Source organism: Furipterus horrens, unplaced genomic scaffold (assembly GCF_987537825.1).
Source record: "Furipterus horrens unplaced genomic scaffold, mFurHor1.1.pri manual_scaffold_9, whole genome shotgun sequence".
Taxonomy (NCBI): domain Eukaryota; kingdom Metazoa; phylum Chordata; class Mammalia; order Chiroptera; family Furipteridae; genus Furipterus; species Furipterus horrens.
The window spans coordinates 99,951,133-99,966,581 of NW_028327179.1; the positions used below are offsets into that span (position 1 = coordinate 99,951,133).

Consider the following 15,449-nt stretch of genomic DNA (forward strand, 5'->3'; position numbering starts at 1 on the left):
ACTGTGTGGGGGCAAGAGCGTGGCTGCATTAGCGGTCAGGGTGGGGATGGCTTGGGGGCCGGTGCCAGCCAGCAAAGCAGCATCTGTTAGGACTGCCTCCGTATTCGAAACCCTCTGGTGGTTCTTTGCTGTCCTGAACCAGGGCCCCCTCGGTGGCAGGAAGCCCTGGCGGTGACCTGCGTCAGCCCCCAGGGAGCACCTTCCACCGCACACACCCCGCAGCAGACATGCAGGCAGCCCCTGCGGGCCCCGAGCATGGGTTCCCGCAGAGGCCAGTGTGCACGCGCACATGTGTGACCGTGGATGCAGGGAACAGCATGCTGGAGCCACACCCGCCCAGCACGGTGGAGTCTCCTCAGGATAATTATTTATTATTCATAGTCATCGGCATCTTCATTAATTATTCATATGATCCTTAATTATTATCCTTAACAATAAGAGCAGTAAATAGCAGAAAAGTCCTTGAGGTGCCTAAGGCCCAGGGCCGGGTGCCTCCGGGCAGTTAGACCAGCTACTGCCCCCAGGGCAGTGGGGGGACCACAGACCCCTGCCACTGCCCGGCCCCGCCCCTGCCCCTCCCACAGGGGCCCAGGGGACTGCAGGAGGAGATGGTCCCAAGGGCTGGGGAGGGGCTGTGCCTTGGAGCTCCTATCCCCTTCGCGGCCAGGGCCTCCGGGGCAGGGCCTCCGAGGGGAGGGGCCCAGGCAGTGAGCTGAGCCCTGGCTGAGCCACGGGTCCACACTGGCCCCACTAACTGCCCGGGTCTGAGCCATGTCTGTGCAGGGGCTGGGAGGTGAGGGCGCCCAGCTGGCCCGGCAGGGAGAGGCGTCGAGGAGGGCCGTCTTGGGGGAGCTCCGGGGCCCCCGGGGGGAGCTCTTCACACACCATGAACTGGGAAACCTGCAGAGAACAGAGAGTGTAAGGGGCGAGGGGTCCTCGGAAGGAAAGAGGGGGATGGAGGGGCAGTCAAGTGGGTAGAGAGGAGGTCAGAGTTCAGGGAGGGTCAAGAGAACCTGGCGACAGAGGAAGGAGGACAGAAAGGGGCTAGAGAGGACACGTCGCAGGGCCAAGGCAGACGGAGCAGGACACAAAGCCACCAAGGGAGGTGCTGACGATGAGAGTAGAGAAATGTGGGCCAGAGAGGAACCGTGCAGCTGGGAGCGGTGGCCGTGGCCTTGACGGTGGGGGAGGGGGAGGGGCATGGTACTGAAGGCCACAGCCCCTTCCTGCCCAGGGACCCTGGCAGCTAAATCCAAGCCAGCCCTGAAGAGAGGGCCTTGAACTGGAGAGAAGCTCAGACAGAAAAAGAAGCAAGGCTCCTTCCTCCGATCTAGAAAGAACTCAGGGACCACACGCAGAGGCAGGCTGGCGGCCAGGCCCCGGAAGGCCAGGGAGCGTGCCAGGGCAGGTGGCGGGGTTTGCAGGCTGACGACGAGCCTGCTGGGAGCGGTGCGGGGGAGGCTGTGACTGGAGACGGGCACATTTGCTGACGTGGGCTGTGTCTGCAAACAGGAGCAGGCGGCGCACGGGAGGGGGAGCCGGTGCCAGAGGAAGGGGGCAGGTCCCAGGGCGCCTCCGGCAGCCAGAGGAGCCCCTTCTCGGGGCTCAGACACAGCTGTCCTTTCAGGAGGCCACTCAGGAGAGGAAAGGGGTGGACCAGAATTGCCACCCTGGGGACTAGTCCAAGCCCTCTGGACAACCCCACAAGGTAGCCAGCGTGACAGCCATTGGTCGCCACAGTCAGATCTGGGGGACCCAGTCCCCAGGGCTCGCTGGCACGCCGCACCGGCTACCAGGCCTTGGGCTCCAGCGGTTCCCCCTTGCAGACCACATGTGGTCATAACACAGGCACCACAAACCGCGGTGACAAAGGGGAGCCCACGTCACTCAGCCTGCTGGTGCCTCTGCGCGGCCGTCTGGGGGCTTTGGTTTGGGGGCTCTCCTGCCTGGCCCTGTGCCCACAGCTCCGGAGGCACCCGCCTCAGTACCATCTGTGGGGCGGCTGCGGCCCAGGGCCACGCAGAAAGGGCAGCAAAGCAGCTTCGGGTGGAATTGGCTCTGAAAGGGCAGGGCGGGGGTGCCAGAGCGGGGAGGGGGCTTTGGACCGTACCTGAGAAAGCGAGTCCAGGGGGAGGGGGTGGCAGGGGCTGACGGGCAGCAGAGGACAGGCAGAGGCGGGGCCGGGGCCCGGGGTGGTCACAGCACTGTAGGCAGGCGGGACCAGCGTCATCTGCCTCTGCAGCAGCTGCAGGATGGTGGCCATGTCTGCACTGAGCCGGGTCTCCAGCCTGGGTCAAGAAGGAGGAGGATGCTCTGGGTCTTGAGCGACTGTGACTTCGGGACATTCTGTGGATGGGCCAGCTGGTCTGGTGAACCTCAGGCCACTCTTCATTCTAAGTGTGGCCAACTCTGAATGGAAGGCGGCCACTGCCAGGCACACGGGCAGGCCTAGGCAGAGGACACGCTCCATTCTCTGTCCCATACTGCCAGGACCCCAGAGATCAGTGGCACCGCCACACGGCCCCCGGACCCCCCGGCACACAGCTGGGGGCTGCACGGGCCCCCAGGGGCCGCCCTCACCTGTTGAGCTGTCTCTGGAGGGCATCCAGCCTGCTCTCCACGTCACCCCGGCACCGCCGGCCGGGGCTGGAAAGAGGGATGTTGAGGAGGCTGGGGGCGGGGGCGGGGGCGGGGCACCGAGGCAGCTCCTGGTACTGGCGGCCCCGACTGTCCCCCCAGAAGCTGAAGATGTTCGACACTCCTGAGAAGGCGCCTGGAGCCAGAGAGCTGGGTGGAGGAGACTGGCACGGACGCCGGCCCCCGCCCGCCCCGCAGCCCTCGCCCTACCTGACAGTGGGTTACAAGTCTCACTGCTCTTCTCACAGTCCTCCATCAGGGGGTCCCCACCGGGTGGCTCTCCGGGGGGCCTGGGGCTGGAGAAGGGCACCAGGCGGAGGGGGCTGGAGCTGTGGCCGTGGCCCTCATCGTCACTGCTCTCGGGGCTGGAGGGGCCGCTGGACAGGCTCTCCCCCCACGGCCCCCTCGGCCGGCCCTGGCCACTCGGCCCTGCCCCTGCCCGGCCAGACCCCAAGGCCGACACCTCCCCTGGCCGTTCCAGGTCTGTGGGGAACAGAGAACTGGCCTCAAACGGGGCAGGAGGTAGGGAGGAGATGAGGCAGAGGGAAGGGCGCGGAGGGGAACCAGACAGCAGGTCTAGGGGAGCAATGTGGCAGGACACCTGGTGTGTCTTCTCTTCCCCACACGCCAAGCGGGCACCAGGCCATCTCCCAGTGCTGGCCACCCAGCCCTGGGCAGTGGCACTGTGGGGTGGGCTCTCTGGGTCCCTGGGCCCTGTCCCCGGCCCCCTTGCTCTCCTTTGTCCTGTCTCTTCTCCCCTCATCAGTTCAAGGCAGCGCCCACCCAGATGTGAGCCCTGGGACGGCCAAACAAGCTCAGGCACACCCCTGCCTTGGAGGGCAAAAGAAGGCTTCCTGGAGAAGGTGACAGTTTGAGTGGGACAGGAAAGATGGGCTGTGTTTGAACAGTTGGGGTGAGGAATGAGGAACTCTGAAGGTAAGGGCAGGAAGGTCTGTGAAGCCTGGATGCAGCAGGCACATTAGACCTGGGCTCCACGCACCTCCTTGTCACCGGGACCCCGCCACCCTGCCCCGCCGCGCCCCACCCCCGCCTCACCCTGGTCCACGCGCCTCCGGAAGGACAGCTTGCGCTTGCGTTGCCGGTTGAAGCCCCCTTCCAGCTCCGCGCTGCCGGGAGAGCCGGGGATCATGTTGGTCTGGAACCAAGGGAGGTGTCAGGGCCCTTCCGCGCCGCCCGCCCTGCCCAGTCAGGCTGCAAGCCCTCGTTAACGGAGACGGTGAGGCGGGGGGCGTGCTCTGGGGAAGGACTCCCCGCACAGACGTGTCCTCTGCCCCAAGACTGGGGCTGAGTCTGGGACTCTACCATTCGACAGCAGGGAGGCCAGCCCGAAGGTCACACAGGTTAAGGGCAGCCAGCCAGGGCGCAGCCGGCAGGGGCAGTGCACTCACGTCCCGCAGGTTGAACGTGATCTCCAGGCTGGACCAGAAGTGGTCGGAGAACTCAGGGTACATGTCCAGCACCTCCAGCAGGTCATCACGATGGATCTTGTGCAGGTCGCAGTAGGTGAGGGCCCGCACATCCCCGTTGGACTTGCCAGGCCGCGCATAAAGGTTCAGGGGCTCTCCAAAAATGTCATTCTTCCCTGCAGGCCAAGGAGAGGGCGGCTCAGCCCCTGGGGCAGCAGCAAAGCAGCAGGCCCCTGTCTTCCTGAATTCTCACCCGGTCTCAACGCCCAGCCGCCAGCCAGCCCGGCCTCCCTCAGCTCCCAGGGGCCAGTGCACAGTGTGGCCACAGCAGGACCAGCCTGGGGACCCGCCTCTGCCCATGGCCCAGGCTCCAACTTCACTCCTCCCCCCAAAACCCATGTCCCAAACACCCCCTGGCCAATCACTGCGCCCTCATAATGGTGTTTTTCAAACTACAGATCAGAACACAGTAGGCACTCAGGGCCAACATTGGGTTTACTGAAAAAAAAAAAAAAAATAGGTTAGCATAGCTTAATGCAGCCCAAACAGAAAACACCCAGTAAGGCTGAGTGTTGTGTAGACAAACTGGTTTAATTATGTTTGGGGAAGTGTGTGAACTGAGGAATAAAAATCTAAAACAGCCCACCGGGACAAGGGGAGAACAGGCAGCGGCCAGGAGGTCCCCTGCCCAGGCACACCTGCCCAGGGGTACAGTCAGGGTGGAAAGGAAAGGCCAAGAGGGGAAGAGGGGCAGGACTCCCTTTGCTTTGCTGGGCTTGGTTGTGTTGCATGAGGCTGCAGGGAACTTAGTGAGTTTCTGTAGTAAAATCAGATGCATAACCTCCCTCCACTGCCCACCTTGGAGCAGGAGTTGGTGTTGCTTGAAGGAAGCCACCTGTCACTGCCTGTGGGGACATCCCGAAGGGAAGCAGAGTCTGGGGACCCTCTGAGTTCAGCAACCCTGCCCCCTTGGGCCTGAGCTTAGGTCAATTAAAGGAGCCCACAGTCCCCGTAAGCAGTCCCTGGTCCACGGACTCCACAGCTGTGTCTTCGAAGGGCCCGGACCTCTCCAGGCCTCTGCAGACGTTCCAGCTCAGTGCCCAGTCCCCACCGTACCCAGAATGGCCACGACGATGTCACCCCGCAGGATCTCGATGGAGCCCCGGGAGATGAAGTACAAGGCCGTGAGCAGGTCCCCCGCGTGCACCAGCGTGTCCCCTGGGGGCGCATGTGTCGTCTTGAACTTCATGGCCAGGGCCCGCAGGCAGCCCTTGGTGGCCCCGCGGAAGGGCTTGCAGTGCTGCAGCAGCGAGCGGTTCAGGTGCAGGCAGATGTCAGCCTGCAGGCACTCGGGGAAGCCCTTCAGCACCTGGGGGCAGGGCCAAGTCAGCACGCTCTTCCGAGACCCCACCCTGCCCGGAGAGCCAGGGAGAAGCATCCATGGTCCAGTGCAGGGTCCATTTCTGGGGGGGGCGGGGGGGCGAAGGACCTGGGCACCCATTCTGGCTCCACCCCTTCTAACTGGGCACCCTTGGGGACACTGCCTCATTGCCCTAGGCCCCCATTTGCTTCGGTGTAAGGTGTGGAGCCCAGGTCCTGGGTGGGCTGGTGGAAAGGATCGACCATAATGGCCTGCACGCTAGAGCCTGGTCACCGCCTGCCCCCAAGTGAGGGCTCTCCCAGTAAATGGGCTCCAAGGGCAAAAGCAGGGTGATGTCCCTCTCAGGGTCCTTCTTAAGCACTAACTGTGACCATCTGAACCACAGAGCGTGAGGCATGCCCCCTGCACCTACAGGCGTCCCCACCGCCACTGGGCTCCCTGCAGCCCAGCAACGGCCTTTGGCAGCCTGGTGGCCTCACCGCATTCATGTCGATGCCGTTGGTGTAGGACCAGGCATGCTGGAAGTACTCCTCCAGGCGCTGGCGCAGCGGGTTGGGGATCTGGTGGAAGCGGATGAACTCACGCACCCGGAGCATCTGCGTGTGGTAGCGGGCTGTGCCCGAGTACAGGCGCTGGATGATGGCCGACACGTTGCCAAAGATGCTGGCGTACATGAGGGCTGGGGGCGGGGGTGAGTGGGGCCGTCAGCATCCAAGGGACCCGCTCGCCCCTGCACCAGTCAAGGACACATGCAGTCACGTCTCCATGTGAGGACACGCACGTGAGTCTCAAACACAGAAGCCAAGGTACCCAGGCCCTTGGGATCTGCCTGTGCCCCTGCCTGGCGTCCCAGCCCCCAAACACACCGTGAAGGTAGCCCTGCAGTCGGCGGAGGGCAGCCTTCCCAGACTCCCCTGTGGGCCCGCCCACGGCCGCGCCCACGCCCCGCCCACACTCACAGCCGATGAGCATGACACAGATGGAGAAGATCTTCTCCGAGTTGGTGTTGGGGGAGACGTTGCCGAAGCCCACGCTGGTGAGGCTGCTGAAGGTGAAGTACAGGGCCGTGACGTACTTGTCCTCGATGGAGGGGCCGCCCAGGCCGCTGCTGTTGTAGGGCTTGCCGATCTGGTCGCCCAGGTTGTGCAGCCAGCCGATGCGGGAGTTCGTGTTCGGCTGCTCCATGTTGCCGATGGCGTACCAGATGCAGGCCAGCCAGTGCGCGATGAGCGCAAAGGTGCACATGAGCAGGAAGAGCACCGCCGCGCCGTACTCGGAGTAGCGGTCCAGCTTCCGGGCCACGCGCACCAGCCGCAGCAGCCGCGCCGTCTTCAGCAGCCCGATCAGCTGGGGTGGGAGGGGACAGTCCACGTGGGGCAAGTGAAAAGTGGAGGCCCTGCCGCCCGCAGCCCGGGTAGGCGGGCATTGGAGGAAGAGTCCCAGCGTCTTCCTCCCAGAATCTCCCCCTAATCACTGAAGCGCCTGCCACATGCTGAGCCCGGCAGAGTCCCGTTAATCTTGGCGCTGGCTTTATGGCCGAGGGCGCGGGCCCCCGTGGTGAGAATGAGGAAACGCCCACCCTCAGGCGCCTGGCCAGAGGTCCCACTAGCTTCCAGGGAGCTTTTGTGTGACTTAGAAGACAGTGGCCTCTTCGGCTAGACACGAGGAAAAAGCACCCCATCAGGAGCTCTGTGCCTGGCGAGAGGGTGGGGTGTTCGGTGGGGAGGGGCAGTTGGCACGGGTCAGCGGAGCAGCCTCCAGGCCCCCGAAGCCCTCTCTCCAGCCACCCCCCTGGCTCCACCACCTACCACCACCGCTCAGCCTCCCACCGCGCCCTCCCGGCCTCTGCCCCGCCTGGCCGCCAACCCACCTCCTCCGAGCCAGAGCCAAAGATGAGCAGGTCGAAGGGGATGGCGGCCACCATGTCGATGAGGAACCAGCCCTTGAAGTAGTGGACGGCGATGCGGCCGGGGTGGCTGACCACCTCCTCGTTGGCGTTGACGTAGGTGGTGCGGAAGTTGATGAGGATGTCCACGATGAACATGATGTCCACAATGAGGTCCACCACGGCCAGGGGCTGGCAGGCGTAGCCGCAGGCGGGGGCCACGGGGCCCTCCTCCGTCTCCTTCAGCAGGAAAGCGGCCGAGTAGGGTGTGAAGACGGCCGTGTAGATGACCAGCAGCAGGATGAGCCAGTCCCACACGGCCTTGAAGGGGCTGTAGTGCAGGATGGTCCACCGGTGGATGCGTGGCGCCTGCAGCTTGTACTCCGGCAGCACGTCCGCTCCCAGGGACAGGACCTGGACAGGCAGGGAAGGCGGCGGTGAGGGGGTGATGTGCGGCTGGAGTCGGGAGCAAGGGGCGACAGGCCATGGGACTTCCAGGGTGGGACCGGGTGACGTCTCTGTTGGGACCAAGCACAGTACGGGGGCAGGCCAAAAAGTTTGGCTCAGAATGCCCATCCCTCAGCCATGTGGCCTCCGCCACTGACCATCCCCAGTCCAGGCACTACAGGTCCCCATGTAACACAGGGCCCTCCTAGCGGGCAGCTGGTCCAGGGCACCATGCGGTAACACCCAGAAGTCCTGCTCCCCGCCACCCACACAGCCCCCTGCCTTGGGGTGTGACTCCCACTGTCTGATCTTGCCCATACCCCCCACGCCCACCACACACACACTATGTCCTCAGTCCACAAAGGCACACAGAAGACCCCAGGCCGCCGCAGACAGGCCGACGTGGGCACAGAGGGACACGCACAGAGGCACACGTCCAGAAGTGACCCACCCAGCACAGGCTCACCTTCACCCCCTTCCTCTCGACAGACAGACAGAGGCAAGCTCGCCGTCCAGACCAGGTGGCAGCAGGCACGGCATGGCACTCTTTCTCCCCCAGCCAAACTAGGAAGCGCTGAGGCCAGCTTCCCACTGCCCCAGGGCCGCTGTCTGTCCCCTGTGGCCTTCCCCTGCCCCTGAGAATCCTCCCTCACAGACATTTGACTCAACCAAGGAGCCCCCTCCCCAAGCTTCCGGCCTGGCCCACCCTGAGAGCCAAGGCAGCCAACCCTGCTCCCAGGAACACTGACTGCCCCGTCCCACGTCCTCAGCCTCCAAACTGGGGAAGGCCACACAGGTGTGGCCCCAAAGAGCCCCACTCACATCCAAGCTGGGGATCCCCTGGACCCACCCCCACCGGATGGACTGTATGCAGAACATTGCCTTGTAAGAAGTAACTGGAAGTTCAGACAGGCCATAGTTAGGCATCTGTTCACCCTGGGATGGCCATGGGGGGTTCCAAAGGCGCAGGATGGGTGGGGGGTGGGGCAGCTAGGGCAGGGGAGGGACTGTGTGACCTCCAGGCCCCCACTCTGCCCTGCCTTCAGCCCAAGCTGCCTGCTACTTCAGGCAGAAAGCATGGGGCAGAGGCTGAACTGCACCTGGTAACAGGGATCCAGCCCGAGTCTGCCCCCAGTGGGACCAGCACCGCCACCAAGCACACGCGCGCGCACACACACACGCACACACCCATGCAGGGCGAGCCTGGGACCTCATCTCACCAAGGAGACCAGCTTACTACTATGTGGTCTTGGGCCAGGTGTGTGACTTCCCTTGGCCTTCTGTCCCACAGGATACTGAAGCTCATTTACTTAAGTTAAGTCTTGGGGCCTCACTTGTGGGCGGGAAGGCTCTTCCCCATACCTGCCCCCAGCTGGGAGGAGCATACGAGCCAAAGCAGAGAACTCAGGCGCCAGGTGGTGGTGGCAGCGGTGGGATTCTCAGGCTCACCCTTGAGCCACCTCCCACGCCCCGTCCTCTGCCACCCTCCCCAAGCCTGCCCCAGGCTCTCTGACCTGGCAGGGGAGAGGTGGCTCCCAGGAAGTGCCTACAGAGTCATCAGCCCAGAGGACCACGGAGCAGCCACCAGTACCTCAGGCTGTCCTGGAAGAGGTGACCCAGGTGCCTCTGCTCAGCTGCCCTCACCACCACCCAGTGGCCTCTGATCCCACCCTCCTCAGACTCCAGCCCCGAACCCTGGCCCCTGGAGCAGCCCGGGCCTCCCTGGGCCACCCGGGGCCACCCCCAGCACATGGAGAGCCGGAGCACTGGAGCCGTGGCCAGGCCTGGCTGATGCCCACCAAGGGCGAGGGGGGGGGGGTGTCATGCTCCTCTCCTCCCCCATCTCCCGCCGTCCTCTCTGTTCATCCATTTCATTCCTACTCCTCTGTCCTCCCGCAGCATCTGAGCTAGAGAGCCATGGGCCACGGGCGCCCTGGGAGAGGGGAGGCCTGGCAAGCAGAACACAGCCCGCCGGGCACCAGCGGGCCCAGGGAAGCGTGACCTGGAGCCAGGAGTGGGCTGAGGAGGGCTGCGGACCCTCGGGCTCCTCAAACCGTCCTGCTTCCCAGAAGCCCTCTCTGGCCGGGAGCCAGAGTCCTCTGGGCCACATCCTGAATCAGTGTCCCAGCGCTGGAAGGGAGAGGGAGGGGCTGGGGGTCACCTACCTCCTGGGCCACCAGGCTGGAGATGCGCACTGCCCGCCTGACCCGGCCCTTCTGGGCCCTGGGCCGCAGAGCCCTTGTTCCGCCTGCCTTCCTGGCGGGGGCCGCCATGGAGGACTTGGCTCCCCGCAGCCTGCCTGCCCTGGGGCCCGAGAGCCACCAGGCAGCGCCCCACCTGCTCCCCAGCAGCAGTCCCAGCCCAGGCTGCGCCCCAGGGGCTGGCAGCTTGTCTCCCGGGGCAGCCTCTGGCGCGAAGCCAGGGTCGCTGGGGCTGGGCCCCAGGGCTGGGGTCACCCTGGCAGCGTGCGTGGAGAGCAGCCCGCCTGGCGCAGGCTGCCCATGGCCTCCTGGTGCGCCCCGCTGCCAGGGCGCTGCGCTTTGCCCGCGCCAGCCCAGCGGCAGCGGCGCCGCGGTCGGAACCTCCGCTCCTCCGGCCCGCCCCTCCTCCTCCCAGGTCCCCACCCCCACCGGCCGGGCGGCCAGCGGCCCCCTCCCCCGCAGCCTCTCCAGGCTCCTGCTGCAGCCGCTCCTGCAGCCCGCACCCCTCCCCTTCCCCCCTCCCCGTGGCAGCTCGACCTGTCACCACAGATTGATGGTCTCCCCAACACCCCCGCCCGCCGGGCCAGTGCCCAACCAGCCACAGGCAGGCAGACACCCGGAGACGGAGAGACTGCCCGGGGACCGACAGCGCCGGCAGCACACACTCACACCGACACACAGGTGCACAGACCACAGCACACAGACGCACACCGCTGCGGGCGGGCGCCCAGGCTCCAGGTGGGGACCCCAGAGCGAGGGCCACACAGGAGAGGGACAGCAGCCAGCTATGGAGCCTGGGGGTGGGGGGACATTCTGGACTCAAGGCCAAGAGGCTAGACCCCCTGGCAGGGCCCCAGAGAGCCAGAGGCGGTGGGAGCAGGGCCAGGAAGCAGGACGGGGAGGCCAGAGCTGGCGGCTCTCTCACGTGGGCCAGCGGGGTGTTGCCGTGGAAGGGGCAGGAGGCAGCAACAGGGACTGAGGTGGGGCAGGAAGGACAGGACCCCCCGACTGTCCCAGGCTTCCCATCCTCTGCCAGGGCTTGAGGAAGGAACTGCGCTGGACTGGGGGGCGCAGGAGATCTTGCTGCCAGAAGGGACATTGCACCTGGAGGCTAGTGGTCTTCTCTGGCCCAGAGTTCAGGGACTAGATCCCTCCACAGCGGTGTACCCCATACTCTCCCCTCCCGACATGGTTGGCACGTCCAGGCCACCCTGGCCCTAGCACTGGGCCCCCGCCCTCTTCCTGGCTCATCACCTTGGCCTAGAAGAATCAGGACCCCCAACCTTGACCTCCATGGCCCCTTCTAATTCAAAGCCTCCTGCTGCTTGCCCCCCAGCACTCCCCTCCCCACACCCTAAGAGCAGACACTGTCATACTCCTATGGCTGCTACCCACCCCCCCACCCCACCCCGACCCTGACCCTCTCAGGTACCCAGCAGCCACTGCGATGCCCTCCCTGGGCCCCACCAATCTGTTTGCTGGATCTACCCTGTCCTGAGGCCATCTCCCCTCCAGCCTCCCTTTCTCCAGGACCTCACAGTGCCCTCTCACCCCAACTCAGAAGCCCCCACCGCACCCCCAGCCAGCAGGTCTGCCCACCCTCAGGAGGCCCCACTGACGGGACCCTCCAACCCGCCTTTGGCCGCCGCCCCTTCCAAGTTCCTCTAAGCTGAGGGGAGAGCCAGGGGCGGGGCACCTACCTGGGTGACCTTCTCAGTGACATTGTGTGTCCGCTCCTTTATCTTGGGTGCTATGATCTCCCGGTCACTGGTGGGCGATGCCAGGAAGGGGTCGCCCTTGAGGTCCACAAAGTTGAGGGTGATTTGGGGGATCTTGCTAATGGTGCGGTAGCGCACGAGGTCCGAATCTGACGTGGAATTAAGCAGGCCGCTGCGCAGGGGGTGCATGGCCCCTGGGGTGGGGGGGAGTGGGGTCAGGGTGGCTGACAGGGTGTGCATGGCCCCTGGGGTCGGGGGTAAGTGAGGTCAGGGTGGCAGGCAGGGGGTATGTGGCCCCTGGGGAGGGGGAAAAGTGGGGTCAGGGTGGCAGGCAGGGGGGTACGTGGTCCCTGGGGTAGGGGAGCAAGGGCAGGGTGGCAGGCAGAGGCCAACATAAACTGAGGTGGAGCCAGGAGCCAGGCCATGGGGTCCGTGTGCCATGGGAGCTCGCTCAGGAGAAAGGGGGCAGAGTCGCTGAGAAGCAAGGCCAACCTCCTCCCCACTTGGAGCAACGAGGAGACAGCAAAGGAGGAAGAGCTCCCTAAGGGGCTGTTCAAGGGCACCGAGACCCAGGCAGAGGGCCGGGTGGGGGCAGAAAGCAAGAGGCCTTTCCTGCCCTTCAGACACCCCGTGGCCATCCCTGCTCCAGGACTCTGAGCGTGCAGGCACGGAGATGAAGGGACATTTAATGGAGTAAAAGGCCACTTAGTGGGATTAAATACGTGCTTAATGGGATTTCCACGTCCCGGGCGCCCAGGACAGGGCCAGGGAACGCCGCGCAAGTCCTGGAACCGGACGGGCCAGGCGGGTGAGCAAGGGCGTCCTCACCGGTGCTGGCGTGGCGTGGCGGCGCGGGCAGCACCCCAGCGCGCATGGCCTCGATGTCGTCGGCCGACGAGGCGCGGCGCACGCTGGCGCAGCTCTCCCTGGAGCGAGTCCGGGCCAGGCTGCAGCTGGAGCCCGAGGCGTCGGGGTTGAGACTTTGCGCCTGGGCCGACGGCTGCGGACCGGCTGCGCAGGCGGGCGGGGAGCTGGGGCCCACCAAGGCGCGTCGCTCCTCCTCCAGCCCGAGCCCCGCCACGTGGTTGTCCATGGCGGTCACCTCGTCCAGGGCCAGCGACTCGCTACTGGGAGCCGCGGGTGTCAGGTCCACGTCCACCACCACGGCCCCCGGAGCCCCCGTGCCGCCTCCGCTGTCCGTGCCCCCGGGACGCGCGGGCGACTCCCGCGCCGTCAGAGCCAGCATCGCGGGCAGCTTCAGGCGGAAGGTCTTGGCGCGACCTGCGGGGAGAGGGGAGTAGCATGACCGTGGGGACACGAGTGGGCAGGCCCAAGACCAGAGCCCCTGCCACCCAGCAAAGGAAGGTGGGGAGCTGGGAGGCCTGCTCGCGGACACCCTTCCAACTGGACTTTTACTGCACGAACTCAAGTCTCAAAAAAAAAAAAAAAAATCCTAGAATACAATCTTATCTCTGAAAATAATTAACTCTTTCTTGAGCCACATAGACACCGTGGGCTCTACACTAACCGTGGGCAACTCAAAACTGCGCTGGTAGGCGACATTATCCCCATTATAGACGTGAGGAAAGGCAGCCACACAGTACATGGAGGGCCATGCTGGCCTTCCTGCCACACCCTGCCGCCTTGCAGATGGCCCCAGCATTATTAACAATGCCATTTTATTTTATTTTTTAAGATTTTATTTATTTATTTTCAGAGAGGGGGGAAGGGAGGGAGGAAGAGAGGGAGAGAAACATCAATTGGTTGCCTCTTAAAGCACCCCAACCAGGGATGAACCTGAAAGCCAGGCACGTGCCCTGACTGGGAATCGAACCAGTGACTTTTCATTTTGCATGACAATGCCCAACCCACTGAGCCACACAGGTCTGGCTTCACACTGCCATTTTAGAGCTGGAGCAAACACAGGGTGGACCGCTGTGCCATGACTCCAAAGGGCCAAGTAGAGTTAAACGCAAAGAGGCTGTCATGGGGAGGAGGGGTGTATGAGCCTGAGTCCCCGGGGAACGAGGTGAGGCCTCCATGCCTGCAGCCATGGCAAGCACTCCCCTCAAATCCTCTTCTGCATTAGGCCAGGCGGCAGCAGGGAGCTGACCAGTCCAGGAACAAGGACCAGGGGCAGACATTTCCCAGAGAGACATTTCGGTTCCTGAGAGACGGGGCCTTGTGGCAAGCAAAGGGAGCAGCTCCGAGGTGGCCAGGGCCATCTGGAAGGGAGAATGCCCCATCCCTGGGGCTGGGGAGAGGACCCCTCCAGGGACTGCCATGGGGGAAACCCAGGCAGGTAAAGCCAGGACACCAGCTGTGATCATGCCCCAAGCGCCTGGGAATCTGAACTCAACCTGTTACTCCAACTCTGTCTGTTCATCTTGAGCCAGATGGGACCGGGCCACATCCCTGGTAACCCCTGAAGGGACCCCGCACACACGTCCCTTCCTGCAGAGCAATGGCCTTGGGTAGCCTTATGGCTCCAGAAAAGGGGGACCTCATATTCCTGCACCAGCCCGAGTGCAGCTACATTTACCTGAGGCCAGCCAGCTGGCAGGGGCGCCGCGGTGATTGGCGTCGCGGGCCGGGGACCCCACCATGTCCTTCTCCATCACCACCTCGAAGTTGAGGATGAACATGATGACGGCCCCATCCTCGTTCTTCACGGGCACCACATCCACCAGACACAGGAAGCAGCTCCCTGCGGAGTGGGGGATGAGGCCACTGAGGCACCAAGGCCCCTGGGTGGGCAGAGCAGAATCCTGAAGGGGCCCATCCGCTTCTGCCTCCCCGAAGACCCTCGGCACCAGGGTCTCCTGCCCCAACCCCCGCCGGCCCTGTGCCCTCAGCTCCCCGCTCCAGCTCGCTGCTGGCCGGGCTCTCCCCTCCTCTCTGCTTTCCGTTTCTCTAGCGCTCTCCCGGTGCACCTTCTCCCACATCCCAGCTTAGGCTCCTTCCTGCCCCCACTTGTTCACCTCATTTTCCCTCGTCGCTCAGTTTCTCCTCGCTTTCCCCCACGCATGCTAGGGTAGTGTGGCAGTTAAGCCCACAGCCTTTAGGCCCAAGGCCTCTGGGTTCAAGTCCCACCTCTGCTGCTTAGTCATTTGTACACGATGCTTAAATTATTTCACTTTCCGGTGCCTCATTTCCCTCATCTATAAAATGGGAACGATGGTAGTTCCTTTGTCCTGAGTTGTAAAGATTCAGTCAATATACGCTGAGTGCCTAAGGCAATGCACAGGTGAGGGATTCCTTCTGTTCCCGTCCTGGCTGTCTCCGCATTTGTTCCCAGCTGTCACGTCCATCCCAACAAGATACATTCAGAAGTGGGGAGCAAGAGTTTCCAAACCTTGACAGCAATTCTACATTTCCACGCCACCCAAGTGCGTGATTTTGGACTTCGGAAAGGTATTGGTCTGTGACGTGTTAGAAATAAAGAAAAGTGATTCTTCACCAAGAAGTCTCGAAGCGCTGCCCCTAGATCGTACACCTCTGCCTGTCCTGGCCTTCCTTTTCCCTCCCATCTCGCTCTCTGCCTGGCCCCCAGGTGAGGCCCTCCACCAGGCCAGGTGCGCCCAATCCACCTCTGCTCCCCGCCCAGCGCACAGCCCCTCCCTCTCCCCCGCTGATTACTGAAAAAGCCCCTGCCGCACCTGCTAACCTCCTGCTCCTCCTTCTCCATGGGCCCTGTGGGCACCAGGCTTGTTCCTATCGCCCTTTCTCCTCAGGGGGCAGAGACTCCTTTCC

General features: G+C 63.9%; 1 protein-coding gene across 2 annotated transcripts in view; it reads right to left on the bottom strand.

Annotated features, from left to right (window-relative positions):
• Window positions 1–350: 350 nt before the first annotated feature.
• Window positions 351–15,449, bottom strand: part of KCNH2 (potassium voltage-gated channel subfamily H member 2) — a 31,085-nt gene continuing 15,986 nt past the window's right edge. The window contains exons 3-15 of one of the 2 annotated variants that reach the window (XM_090287679.1): window positions 14,239–14,403; window positions 12,525–12,977; window positions 11,679–11,890; window positions 7,316–7,744; window positions 6,405–6,792; window positions 5,925–6,124; window positions 5,181–5,433; window positions 4,047–4,240; window positions 3,694–3,793; window positions 2,848–3,120; window positions 2,581–2,773; window positions 2,111–2,288; window positions 351–900 (exon numbers count right to left, since the gene is read on the bottom strand). In XM_090287679.1, the coding sequence (XP_090143805.1) occupies window positions 751–900; window positions 2,111–2,288; window positions 2,581–2,773; window positions 2,848–3,120; window positions 3,694–3,793; window positions 4,047–4,240; window positions 5,181–5,433; window positions 5,925–6,124; window positions 6,405–6,792; window positions 7,316–7,744; window positions 11,679–11,890; window positions 12,525–12,977; window positions 14,239–14,403 (3,188 nt within the window). In that variant the 3' untranslated portion in view covers window positions 351–750. Of the gene's footprint in view, window positions 901–2,110; window positions 2,289–2,580; window positions 2,774–2,847; window positions 3,121–3,693; window positions 3,794–4,046; window positions 4,241–5,180; window positions 5,434–5,924; window positions 6,125–6,404; window positions 6,793–7,315; window positions 7,745–9,942; window positions 10,331–11,678; window positions 11,891–12,524; window positions 12,978–14,238; window positions 14,404–15,449 lie in introns of those variants that run through there. The other variant, XM_090287680.1, reaches the window with a different exon arrangement.